The sequence below is a fragment of the Camponotus floridanus genome, unplaced genomic scaffold (genome assembly GCF_003227725.1).
Source record: "Camponotus floridanus strain SB8 unplaced genomic scaffold, Cflo_v7.5 scaffold40, whole genome shotgun sequence".
NCBI classification, from domain to species: Eukaryota; Metazoa; Arthropoda; class Insecta; order Hymenoptera; family Formicidae; genus Camponotus; species Camponotus floridanus.
In genome coordinates this window covers 1,709,590-1,720,915 of record NW_020229548.1, presented here as the reverse complement: position 1 = coordinate 1,720,915, position 11,326 = coordinate 1,709,590, and the positions used below count along the sequence as shown (strand labels likewise).

Below are 11,326 nucleotides of genomic sequence, written 5' to 3'. Positions count from 1 at the left end.
GCGCGCGCGCGCGTAACTCTATCGCGTCACCGTCGATCGGACACACCTAACTGCGCGATCGTTTTTTTTTCTCTCTCTATATATATATATATATGCGTTCGCGAGGGCGAATCCGCGCTCGTTGCTCGCGCGCGCGAATCTGCGCACTGTGTCGCAGATTCGCTCGCGACAACGAGGAAGAATCACGAGAGGAGAGAGATAGAGAGAAAACGATGCGTTTCGTGCGTCAACCGATCGCGATAAGAGTATCCAACGTCGACGGTAAGACGCGCTCGATGAACGAGGAACCGCGAAGACACGGTAATCTGTTACCGACCGCGATCCGCTGCGTAATCTGCGGTCCCTCTAGTTGCGATAAAACGAACGTGCTGATAAGCCTTCTGGAGAGCCCACATGGCGTGCGATTCGAGAACGTGTACGTTTACTCGAAATCGTTGCATCAGCCTAAATATCGATATCTGGAGAAATTGTTGAAACCTATGAGGGATATCGGTTCACGTATTCGAACAACGTCGACGTCATCCCACCTAGCGAGGCGTCGCCGAACTTGATATTCGTGTTCGACGACGTGGCCTGCGACAAACAGGACGTCGTGAGAGAGTACTTCGCCATGGGGCGTCACGCGAAAGTCGATTGCTTCTATCTGTGCCAATCGTACGCTAAGATACCCAAACATCTGATACGCGACAACGCGAATCTATTGATACTCTTTAAGCAGGATGGCACTAATCTGAAACACGTGCATAGCGATCACGTGAATACCGATATGCCGTACGAGAATTTTCACGCGCTGTGTCGCGCGTGTTGGAAATACCGATACGGTTTTCTAGTGATCGACAAAGATAGCGCGCTGCGCAACGGCAGATACAGGCGAGGGTTCAACGATTACGCCGTGCCGTAGAGCATCGCGTGCGTCGTCGTCGTCGTCGTTGAGGATGAGTCAGTCTTCTCGAGACGGTGGCGATCGTAGAGGGGAGAGAGATAAGAGAAGGCGAAACGTCGAGGAATGACGCGCGCGATGACGGACGTCAACAGACGCGAGAAAACCGCGATAGAGATAGCGAGAACTCGCGCGTCGATTCGCAGGAAGCACAGAGCGCTGAAGACCGGAAGGATGGAGAGCGATAGCGCTCTGGAGACGCGTTTCAAACCGATCGTCGAACCGTTGCGACGCATCGCCGAGCGCGTCAGAGACGATTCCGCGTGAGGCGCCAGCGTGCGAGAGAGGGAACCGGCGAAGAGCGAGATCGACGAGACGTTCGCGCGAGGCGTCAAGAGAACGGAGGCGTCGGAGAAGGAGGAGGACGACGACGAGGAAGAGGCCGAGGAGAGCGCGTTACCGCCGCCGCCATCCGCGAAAGGATTCAAAGCTAAGCGATCTCGCCATCTGAACGCGACGACTTCCACGCCCGTGGGAGCGCCGGACGCGTCTCCCGCGCAGCGGCGCGAATTCGCGAGCGGAGACCTCTTCACGCAGCCGTCCGTCGAGGAGACGTTCGAGAGGAGCGACGACGTCTTCCTCGGATCGCCGGCGACGCTCGAAACGTCCGTGAGACAATCTCTGCGGACTCCTCGAGGGCGAGACATCCTGCGCGATCAATTGGGCCCGTTGTCGCGAAAGTACATGGGCGCTCTTCTCGGCGGCGGCGCGCCGAGCGATTTCGATCACGTTTACGGAGTCTACTTCGCCGACGCGGGCACTATGCTCGGAGACAAGCGATTCGACGCAGGCGCCGACGACGCGATATTCGTGGACGGAGTCAGATACGCCGGTACTCCCGGTCTGTACGAATTGATCTTCAAGAGAATTCCCGACGATTTCAAGTACACCGAGAGAGACAAAGCCGCGTACAGGAGCATACTTCTGCAAACTAACGCTCACAAGCGCGAGCACAATATTCGTATGCCCGTACTGGGAAACAAGGAATACAAGTACAAGCACGTCATAGCTCCGATCCTGCGGACGGACAGTCCGAGGAAGAAGATCGGCGGAGGTCGCGGGCTATACGCGCGACCCGCGACACCGTGGACTACGTTCACTGGGACGATCCGAACGAATTGGTGGATCGTCTAAGATTGCTGGACGCTTCTCAAGCCGGCAACAACGCTCACGACAACGAGATCCTGTCGATAATCGAGGAGCTCCGCGAGGCGGGCGAGATACTGTGAGACGATCGCGGCGACGCGCGCTTCATTCGACGACACGATGTTCGCGAGCAAGTTTGGAGTGTCGACGCGGAGAAGACGCGGTCGCGACGCGACGAGCGCTAGATTGCGCGCGAGCGTGGAATCTCTGCGAAATTACGTGCGCGATAACGCGCTGTGCCTGACCGTCTCCGACGTCTCTTCCTCCGCGTCGCATTACGGCGCGCAGCGTTTCAAGATACGAGGAGTGGCCTGGCCGACCAACAACGACGACGCGACGAACAAGAGTTACGTCGAAAGCGCTATACACGTGGTGAGAGCGAACGTGGCGAATAATCACCAGCTTATCGCGAGCGCGAGAACGCGAGCGGATAACAACGCGGCCTCGACGGCGAAGAAAATCGTCACTCTGAGCAAGAAGATCGACGCTCTCGAGAGCGCCGCGACCGAAAGATCAAGCGCTCTGGAAGCCGACTTTACGCGGATTCGCGCGAGGGAGAGCGCTCTCGAGAATCGGCTGCAAACGCTGGAGAATCTGCAGGAGCTCGCCGCGACGAGGATCGAGACCGTCGAGGCGAAGAGATCGGCCTCGCGCGCGGTCGTCGACAAGCGACTGGGCGATCTGGAGAGCTCCGTCGAGACGAATCGGACGAACGCGGACGCGTCGAGCAAACTGTCGCGCGAACTGGGGACCTCCGTCGCGCGGCTCGAGGAGATCGGCGAGAAAACGGAGAAGCGAGTGCGCGCATTGAAGAGATCTCTGTCGCACGTGAACAATGTAGCGGCGAACAACGAGAAAAATCGAGCCGCGTTGAGCGATTACGACAGAACGCTGCGGAGTTGATGGCGAAGGCGCTGACTTCCAACGCGAGAACTGGACGTCGAGATGGCGCGTCTGAGGAAAGACGCGAACGAACTCGCGAGGAGAACGGCCGCGACAATGACGATGGCGACGAGGGCTGCGACGAAGGCGGCGGCGGCGGCGGCTGCGATTCCTAAGACGATCGATCCGAATAAGGTAATCATACAACTGGGCGCTAAAATTCCTGATAAGCAACAGTCGAAGAGAGGGTAGAAAAAAAAATAGAGACGGCGAGATGAGCGCCGCGAAACGGAGACTCGTGAACGAGCTGCACGCGCCGGCGAGAAAGAACTTTCCCCGTCGCCGCGTCGCGGTGCGCGGATACGACGATTTGTGGCAAGCGGACGTCGTCGAGATGCGTCCTTACGCCGGACGGAACAGAGGCCACAATTACATACTCACCGTCATCGACGCTCTGAGCAAGTACGCGTGGGCGGTACCGCTCAAGAGAAAGAGCAGCGACGCTCGAGCTCTGTCGAGCGTGACGCGCGCCTCCGGACATCGCCCGAGAAATCTGCAGACCGACAAAGGAAAGGAGTTCTACAACGCCGAGGTGCGAAGATTCGTGGATAAACACGGCATCAATCACTACTCAACGTATTCTGTGCTGAAAGCGTCCATCGTCGAGCGTTTCAATCGCACGCTCAAGAACTCGATGTGGAAGTACTTCACGCTGAACGGAACGTACAACGCGCTGCCGCGTCTAATATCCGAGTACAACGCTCGCAAGCATCGAACCATCGGGATGCGTCCGATCGACGTGACGCCCGTTCGAGCGTCGAGACTCCTGTCGACGTTGTACAACCACCCGAAGATCGCCGCTCCAGGAAAATTTCGACCGAACGATCCCGTGCGTGTGAGCAAGTACAAGACGCTGTTCGAGAAGGGATACACGCCGAATTAGACCGCGGAGATCTTCCGCGTAGCCGAGGTGCGAAGGACGAATCCCGCGACGTATCTGCTGAAAGATTCGCGCGGCGAACCGATAGCCGGCGGATTTTACGAGCACGAGTTGCAGCGAGTCTCCGATCCCGACGTGTATCTCGTGGAGAGAGTGCTGCGCCGGAAGGTCGACGCGGTTCTCGTGAAGTGGCTGGGGATGGACAGTTCGCATAATTCGTGGATAGACAAAGCCGACATTTTGTGACGAACATACGTATATTTTCGCGCGATATTACAGACGAAAAGATACATCGCGCGTATTGTAACGCGCAACGAATATATATATATATATATATATATATATATATATATATATATTTGTAATATTAAAGATAAGAAAATACATCGCGCGCATTGCAACGCGTCGCAACAAACATATATATTGTACAACATTAAAGATAATAAAATACATCACGCATATCTGTAAAAAATACATCGCATAGCGCTTAAGATCTATCCGCGCCTCTCCTCACAGAGGTATCCTGTAGTGCCCCCACGGCAGAGTGTCGGTCGAATCCGGCACGACGTAGCGCTTATCGTCGTACGGACTGAGCGCGACCTTCGACTCGCGCACGGTGTACACCTCGTGTAACTTGGATCTCGCAGGCACGACTGCTCGCGAGTCATCTCGATCTCGCGTCTCAGGCAGCGCTCGTAATCGTCGAACGTCAGCGTTCTCGCGACGACGCTGCTCCTCACGCCCTTGCTCTTCTTACAAGGAGAGGTCGCGACCTTGGGGTCACCGAATTAAATAAAATTTTAACTGCGTGTAGTACTCGACAAAAGAAGTTTTTGAGGAAAGTGAGAGGATGCGCCTCTCAGCCGTTTAAAAAAAAAATTAAGTGAAAAATAGGCCGTATCTTGTAAACCGGTAAGTTTAGACTAATCGTCAAGTAAGCGGCGTAGCTCGGGCGGTAAAGCCCGATACTATTATGCTGCTGGTCACAGGTTCGATCCCGACCTGTGGTAGTTTCATTTTTTTTTATGCGAAACGTACTATATTTTTTTAATGAATGAAAATGAAAAAAATTAAATAAATAATTTAATTTTTTGTTTTTATTTTATTTTTATTTCAGGAAAAACAATTATTTACGATATGTTAATTTATATTAAATTTTATAAAACTGATGGCTCTGGTTAAAGTCTGGCTAGGATTGAACAAGATTTTAAAAGTTGTATAGGTATATACATAACACAATAGAAAAGGCAGGAAGGGACTAAAAACCGTTACCTGATGAAAACAGGTATAAGTAATGGTTGGAGCAGTAGCGAAGTTGACAATGAGATTAAAAAGTATGTACCGAATATTTTTTGTATTAAATTATAATTAATTAATAAGTGGCATAATAATTTTATATATTTTTTTTGTTAGTATCGAGTAAAATATATAGAATTGTGACGTTTTATAAAATTTAATATAAATTAACATATCGTAAATAATTGTTTTTCCTGAAATAAAAATAAAATAAAAACAAAAAATTAAATTATTTATTTAATTTTTTTCATTAAAAAAATATAGTACGTTTCGCATAAAAAAAAAAATGAAAAAAAAATGAAACTACCACAGGTCGGGATCGAACCTGTGACCAGCAGCATAATAGTATCGGGCTTTACCGCCCGAGCTACGCCGCTTACTTGACGATTAGTCTAAACTTACCGGTTTACAAGATACGGCCTATTTTTCACTTAATTTTTTTTTTAAACGGCTGAGAGGCGCGTCCTCTCACTTTCCTCAAAAACTTCTTTTGTCGAGTACTACACGCAGTTAAAATTTTATTTAATTCGGTGACCCCAAGGTCGCGACCTCTCCTTGTTAGTGTCGCCCCTACCCTCGACTCGCAACGCGTACATCTTCGTTCTGAGTCCGACGAACTCGAGCATGAGAGCGCCGTTGTTCTCGTCCTTCATCAGACCGAGAACCTTCTTATTCGCGCGCGGCACGCCGTAGGGATTGTCGACGGCGTAATCGCTCGTGTCGAATCTATCGATGTCGCGCTTCATTCGCTCGTACGCGTCCTCGCACTCTACGCTATAAATGAGACTGTCCGTGTCGGTGTACAATATCTTACACTTATCGCCGTAGAGCGGCGACATGTATTCGTAGTGAAACGCGTACAGACGAATCTTGGATATATCGAGAATCGACATGCGTCCACGCGATTGCGCACGTTCTCCATGGTCTTACCGAAGACGGCGTTGTTCATCAACTTGTACAGATTCTTCTGGAAAACGTTACTCGCGTTAGTGCGTAAACGCGTGTTAAGTTCCACGTATCCGCGTAACCACGGCGATTGCGAGAAGCGCAGCGCGCGATGAATCCTAGTCAGACGCAAACCGTGACGAACGCACTGCTGCAGATTGCGATAGTACGTGACATATCGGCGCTTATCGTACAGCGTGGCTAGGAGTTTGCTCTGCCGCTTGCCCGGCGGCTTATCGCGCGTGGGACAAAACGGTAGATCGGCGTGGGCGTCGTGCACGTCGGCCGGATAGTCGAGATCGACCTCGAGAATGTAGCCGACGGTCGAGTCCTCCGTCACGGACATCATGTCGAGACTCTCGAGGTCGTCGACCCACTCGAATCGCTCGTACGGCAACGGCTGACACATCGCTCAACCGTACAGATTGTTGATATCGAGATACATCAGATAGATCGACGGTCGCGACGGATCGTACGCGCTCATGTACTTGTTGTTAGCGCGAGCGTATCTGTTGGAGCACTGACTCAGACCGCCGCGTATTCCACGTTCCACGAACATCATCATATCGATATCGGTGAGCAGCTCGAAACGGACCCTCGTGTACTTAAGCATCGCGTCCCACGTGTATCCCGGCAACGTGAAGTAGTACACGGGATCTAAACCATAACTCTCTAAACAAGCGGCGCGAAAATTTTCGAACACGTCCGCGAGCAGAAGAACGTCGATCTTCAGATAGAGATCGCTGTACTCGCCTAGATTTTCGACGCTAAATCGCTTCCAGACGCGCGTCGCGTGCGCGTAATCGCTCTCCGATACGGTGTCGCCGGTCAGAGAACTGTAGAAGGACTCGCGCGGCGGGAGACGCGTCTCCCGCAATCTCTCGACGCTGTCGACGTACTCGTACGGAAACACGCCCTTGCGCGTGAGAAGCCGGAAGTCGTCGTCCGAGAGATCGCGAAACTCGCCTCGCGCGATCGTCAGTTTGCTCTCGTCGAGATACGACGCCAGCTTATCGAGACTGGCGCCTAAAAACTTGAACGAGTCCACGAATCGTAATTTGACGTATCTGGAACGCGCGGCGTTTCCCCCGTCTCCCTCCGCCGCCGCCGCGCTATCACGAACGGTCTTCGAGAAAGCTATGTACGATTCCTTCGTCACCGGCAACAACTCGACGCTGCCGGTATACGCGTTAGCCACATCCTTGATAATGAAGTGGGCGTCGTAACCCGAGATTGTGAAAGAATACGGGTATGACGTAGGGGTCCTTGTAATTCAAATTACACGCGGAATGCGCCGGACCTCTGAAACGGCCGGTCAAGTGACAGTGATCGCGCACGCGAGCGTCGTCGGTCTCTCGCACGCGTGACAGCGCGACGCGCCCGCGAACATCTCCCGCTCGTCAGACGTCAGATCCGCCATCGGTACCACGGCGTCGAGGGCGACCTTCGCGCGAAGCGCCAGATCGCGCAGCTCGCGCACGAACCACGCGACGCAATCCTCGCCGCGATAAGATCCGTACGCCGACGCGGCGTCGTCGAAGGAGCAACGCGTGTAATAGGCCACGCTGTGAACTCTGTGATGCTGAACGATCCGCGTATTCTTGGTTCTCCCGCCCTCGTCCCCCTCCTTCCTCTCCAACGCGCACTCCAGATCGGCGTACACCGCGAACGGAATTCGCTCCTTTCTCGAATGATGCTCGAACTCTAGCCACCTGTCGTCCTCGCCGGGAAGAACGATCGCGCAATCGTTCAGCTTGCCGCAATCCTCGCTGTGCGCCGACAGCTTCTCGCTCGTGCGAAAGTAATGCATGCATCTGAAAGAAAATACAAAATAAACGCTAGCTCGATATCTCGCTCTCGTTCGCTGAGATCGAACGCTCACCGATCGCACACGTGCGTCCTGTGCTGTCGCTTGCTCATCTGCGAGCCGATCAGACGAGACAGATCTCGAATACAGGCGAAATGTCCGACCGCGTTACCCTCGCGCGTCGCATCGCTCAGATACAGCAGATTGACGTGTCTCTCCCTCTTTCGATCCGTCAGACGAAGAGGGACGATGCGAATCCCGTCGTCACCGTCCTTCCCGCGTCGTCTCTCTATGACGGTGTACACGTTCACCGATATATCGTTCAGACGCTCGAACCGTCCGATTCCGTTCAGAGTCATAGGTAACTTCGAGCCTTCCAGATTCAACACCTCGGAGTAATGCGGATATCGCGAGCTTCTCTCGCAGTGCTTATCCACGGGATACAGAGCGGCGACCACCGACCACGCGAAACCCGCCTCGTCGTCGGATCGCACGTTGACCACCACTCTTTTCATTTGAATCTCTCGCGGTACTCGCACGTGGCACCCCGCCCGCATGGGATTGTACACGTTCACGTTCACCGTTAGATCGAGTATGCGCGACAGGGCCCATCCACTGTCGCGCTCTTGAAACTCCTCCAAAGACGCGACGGTATTGCCGACGACGCGAGTATCGTACCACTCGCGCAGATCCGTTGTGGGTAGAAGGGGATGGTTTCTCGTGGCGATCGTCTTAACGGCGATTTTATCGCCCGACACGAATTCTCCGTTGAACGTCGTGTTCACTTTAACGCTGCGATATCGACCCATGACGTCGCGCACGCGACCACGGTGTCCCCCGCGTCCTCAAGAAATCTCAGAGGTTCGATGTAATCGAGATTTATCACAGCGCCGGTCAACACGCGTCTCTTGAAAGCCCTCTCGACCTCGGACCACGAGAATCCTTCGCGCGACTCGACCCTGCTACCGCCGTCGTCCTCGCGTCTCGCGACACCCGCGCCCTCCCGCTCGAAGCGTCGCCGTAGATCGTTCCTCGCGCCGATCACTCGCAGGATTCGGGCGACCAGAGAGGTCCTCGCCCCCGTGGAGATTCGGCGACTCGTGTCTAGGCACCTCTCGTGCAGAGTCGCGAGACACTCCTCGCACCGTCGCGTCCACGCGCGATAGTCGTCTGTCGTGACGACATCGCGCGCGCTCTCCAGCGTCCGGCGCTCTTCCTCCCGCATGGTCGCGTCTTCTTCTCTCCCCATGGCGATTCGTCGTCCTCTCTCTCTCCTCCCCGCGAGGCCTTATCCACAGCGTCTCGCCTCGCGAATCCACCGGCAGCGAAAACCCGCGACGCGTCCCGGTCGCTCGCGTATCTCCTGCGTCGAATCTCGCCGTTCTTCCGCTACACACCAGGACCGTCTCGATCCACAGCTCCTCGCGCGCGTCTCGAAGACCGATCGCCCGCCTCGTCGAATAGGTCGCTACGCTCCACGCGATCCTCTCCTTCAACACTCGAACGTAGCGGTCGTTCGGCGGATCGACGCGCTCCTCGCTCATGACAACTCGCGCCTCAAGCGTATCAAATCCACGCCGTAGAACATATTTCGGCGGAACGGATACTCGCGACCGCTGTCCTTGCGATTGTACGTGTATCGCAGAGTTCTACCCGCGTTATCCTCGGGCACGCGGATCTCGCAGCGCGTGAGCAGCGAGAAATATCGAACATCCGGTTGGGGATAATCGAACAAGCGGGCATTTCCAACCCTCTGGATACGGATAACCCTTCGGGTACTTCGACCTCGGATACTTCGCGTCAAACCACCTGTCTAGTTTAACGTTGAAAACGAGGGCTCTGCGACTCTCGGCCAGAACCGTCTCGACCCACAACTCCTCGCGCCGACTGTGCGTTTGAACGGCTCTTCTCAGATGATACGTCGCGACATTCCATCGCGCGCTCTCCTTCAATTCGAAGTTGTCGTCGTCTATCGAGCGCGCCAACTCCTCTTCCTTTTCCGTCGCTCTACCGTCGACGGTAGAGACGACTCCGGCGGAACTCGCATCGCTCATACGCGCGCCTCGTCATTCGCGACCTATCTTACCGAGAAACGATCGGATAGACCGATCGCGACCATCCGCGAGGCGTGTGCGCGCCTCGAAACGCCCGTCGGCGTCTTTATATTCGCTCGTTCGAGCGACGACGACGACGACGTCGCGCGAGCGGGAAAAAATTTCTCCGCAGTCGCGCGGTTTTCGCCTTCGGAAACGACGAATCCGTCGAAATACCGCATTCGACCGGATTCGGCGCGCGTTATCGCGCGCGCGTCTCTCGCCGCTGTGCGTTCGAGAGAAAGAAACGACGACGGAAGCGTCGCCGCGAATATCCCTCTCGTCTTAGCGCGACGCGCTCGAGAGGAAGGAACGGCGACGGAAGCGTCGCCTCGAATATCCCTTGCGCGCGCGAGTAAATCCTAATGGAATCCCGCTCCTCTCTCATTATCGCGCTTAAAAGGAAAGATAAGCGGCGAGTCCGAAAACGCGCGACGACCGCGATATCGCGCGACGAACGCGATATCGCGCGAAAACGCGATATCGCGCGCGCGACGAGGTCCTCGTCCGATCGACGCGCTCTTCGTCGATCCTCCAGAACGAAGGATCGACGACCTCCGTCGACGAGAGAAACGCCTCTACTCGCGACGTGTTCTCCCGATACATCGTACGCTCGTTTACGAAACGCGCGCACATTTAGGTTAAAATTCAAACGGTGCGCTCGCGCGCGGTGAACTCGCGTCCGACGTCTACGACGAAACGAGGCGAGAAACACCGTCGCGCTCCGCGTGCTCTCCCGATACATCGCGCGCCTTTTTTACAAACGGAAATTTAAAAAATATTCGAATTTACATTCGAGCGACGCGTAAGACGCGATGGAAACGCTCGAGGCCGCTTGTCGCTCCCTCCTCGGCGCGTCGAAACGACGCGAGCCTGCGGAGGCGCGTATGTGTTATATAAATATTGCATTAATATTATTTAAATATTATTTAAATATTATATAAATATTATATAAATATTATATAAATATTATTTAAATCGCGCGAATCGCATATTTTACATTACGCCTCTTCCAGGCCTGCGTAGAACGCGTCCGCTCCGCTCTATTATTAACGTCGACCTTATCTCCGTCTCGCGCCCGATGCCGGGGCGATCGCCGCTTATCGCGCGCGCCTAGCGCGCCGCGTCCAGAGACGCTCCGACGCGCCGTAACCAGGGACGCGCGCTCCCTCTCCTTCGCTCTCGCGCCGAACCCCTCTCCCCTTCGCCCCACCGCCCCCTCGCCAACCCTCCGCGTGACGTCGCGACCCACCGTCCGCTACCCCCTCGCCCTCCCC

At 54.5% G+C, this 11,326-nt stretch overlaps 1 protein-coding gene across 1 annotated transcript; it reads right to left on the bottom strand.

The window, feature by feature from the left end:
• Positions 1–6,561: 6,561 nt before the first annotated feature.
• LOC112638946 lies at positions 6,562–8,765 on the bottom strand. The gene is made up of 3 exons (XM_025411590.1): positions 8,032–8,765; positions 7,538–7,963; positions 6,562–7,414 (listed from the first exon to the last, which is right to left on the bottom strand). The coding sequence occupies exons 1-3, from the start codon at positions 8,763–8,765 to the stop codon at positions 6,562–6,564; spliced, it is 2,013 nt and encodes a 670-aa protein (XP_025267375.1).
• Between the last annotated feature and the right edge of the window lie 2,561 nt (positions 8,766–11,326).

Coding starts and splice junctions, on each gene's coding strand:
- LOC112638946 (XM_025411590.1), bottom strand. CDS start 8,765: ATGGGTCGATATCGCAGCGTTAAAGTGAACACGACGTTCAACGGAGAA. Junction 7,964..8,031: donor AGGACGCACGTGTGCGATCG/GTGAGCGTTCGA, acceptor ATTTTCTTTCAG/ATGCATGCATTACTTTCGCA. Junction 7,415..7,537: donor ACGTCTGACGAGCGGGAGAT/GTTCGCGGGCGC, acceptor TTGAATTACAAG/GACCCCTACGTCATACCCGT.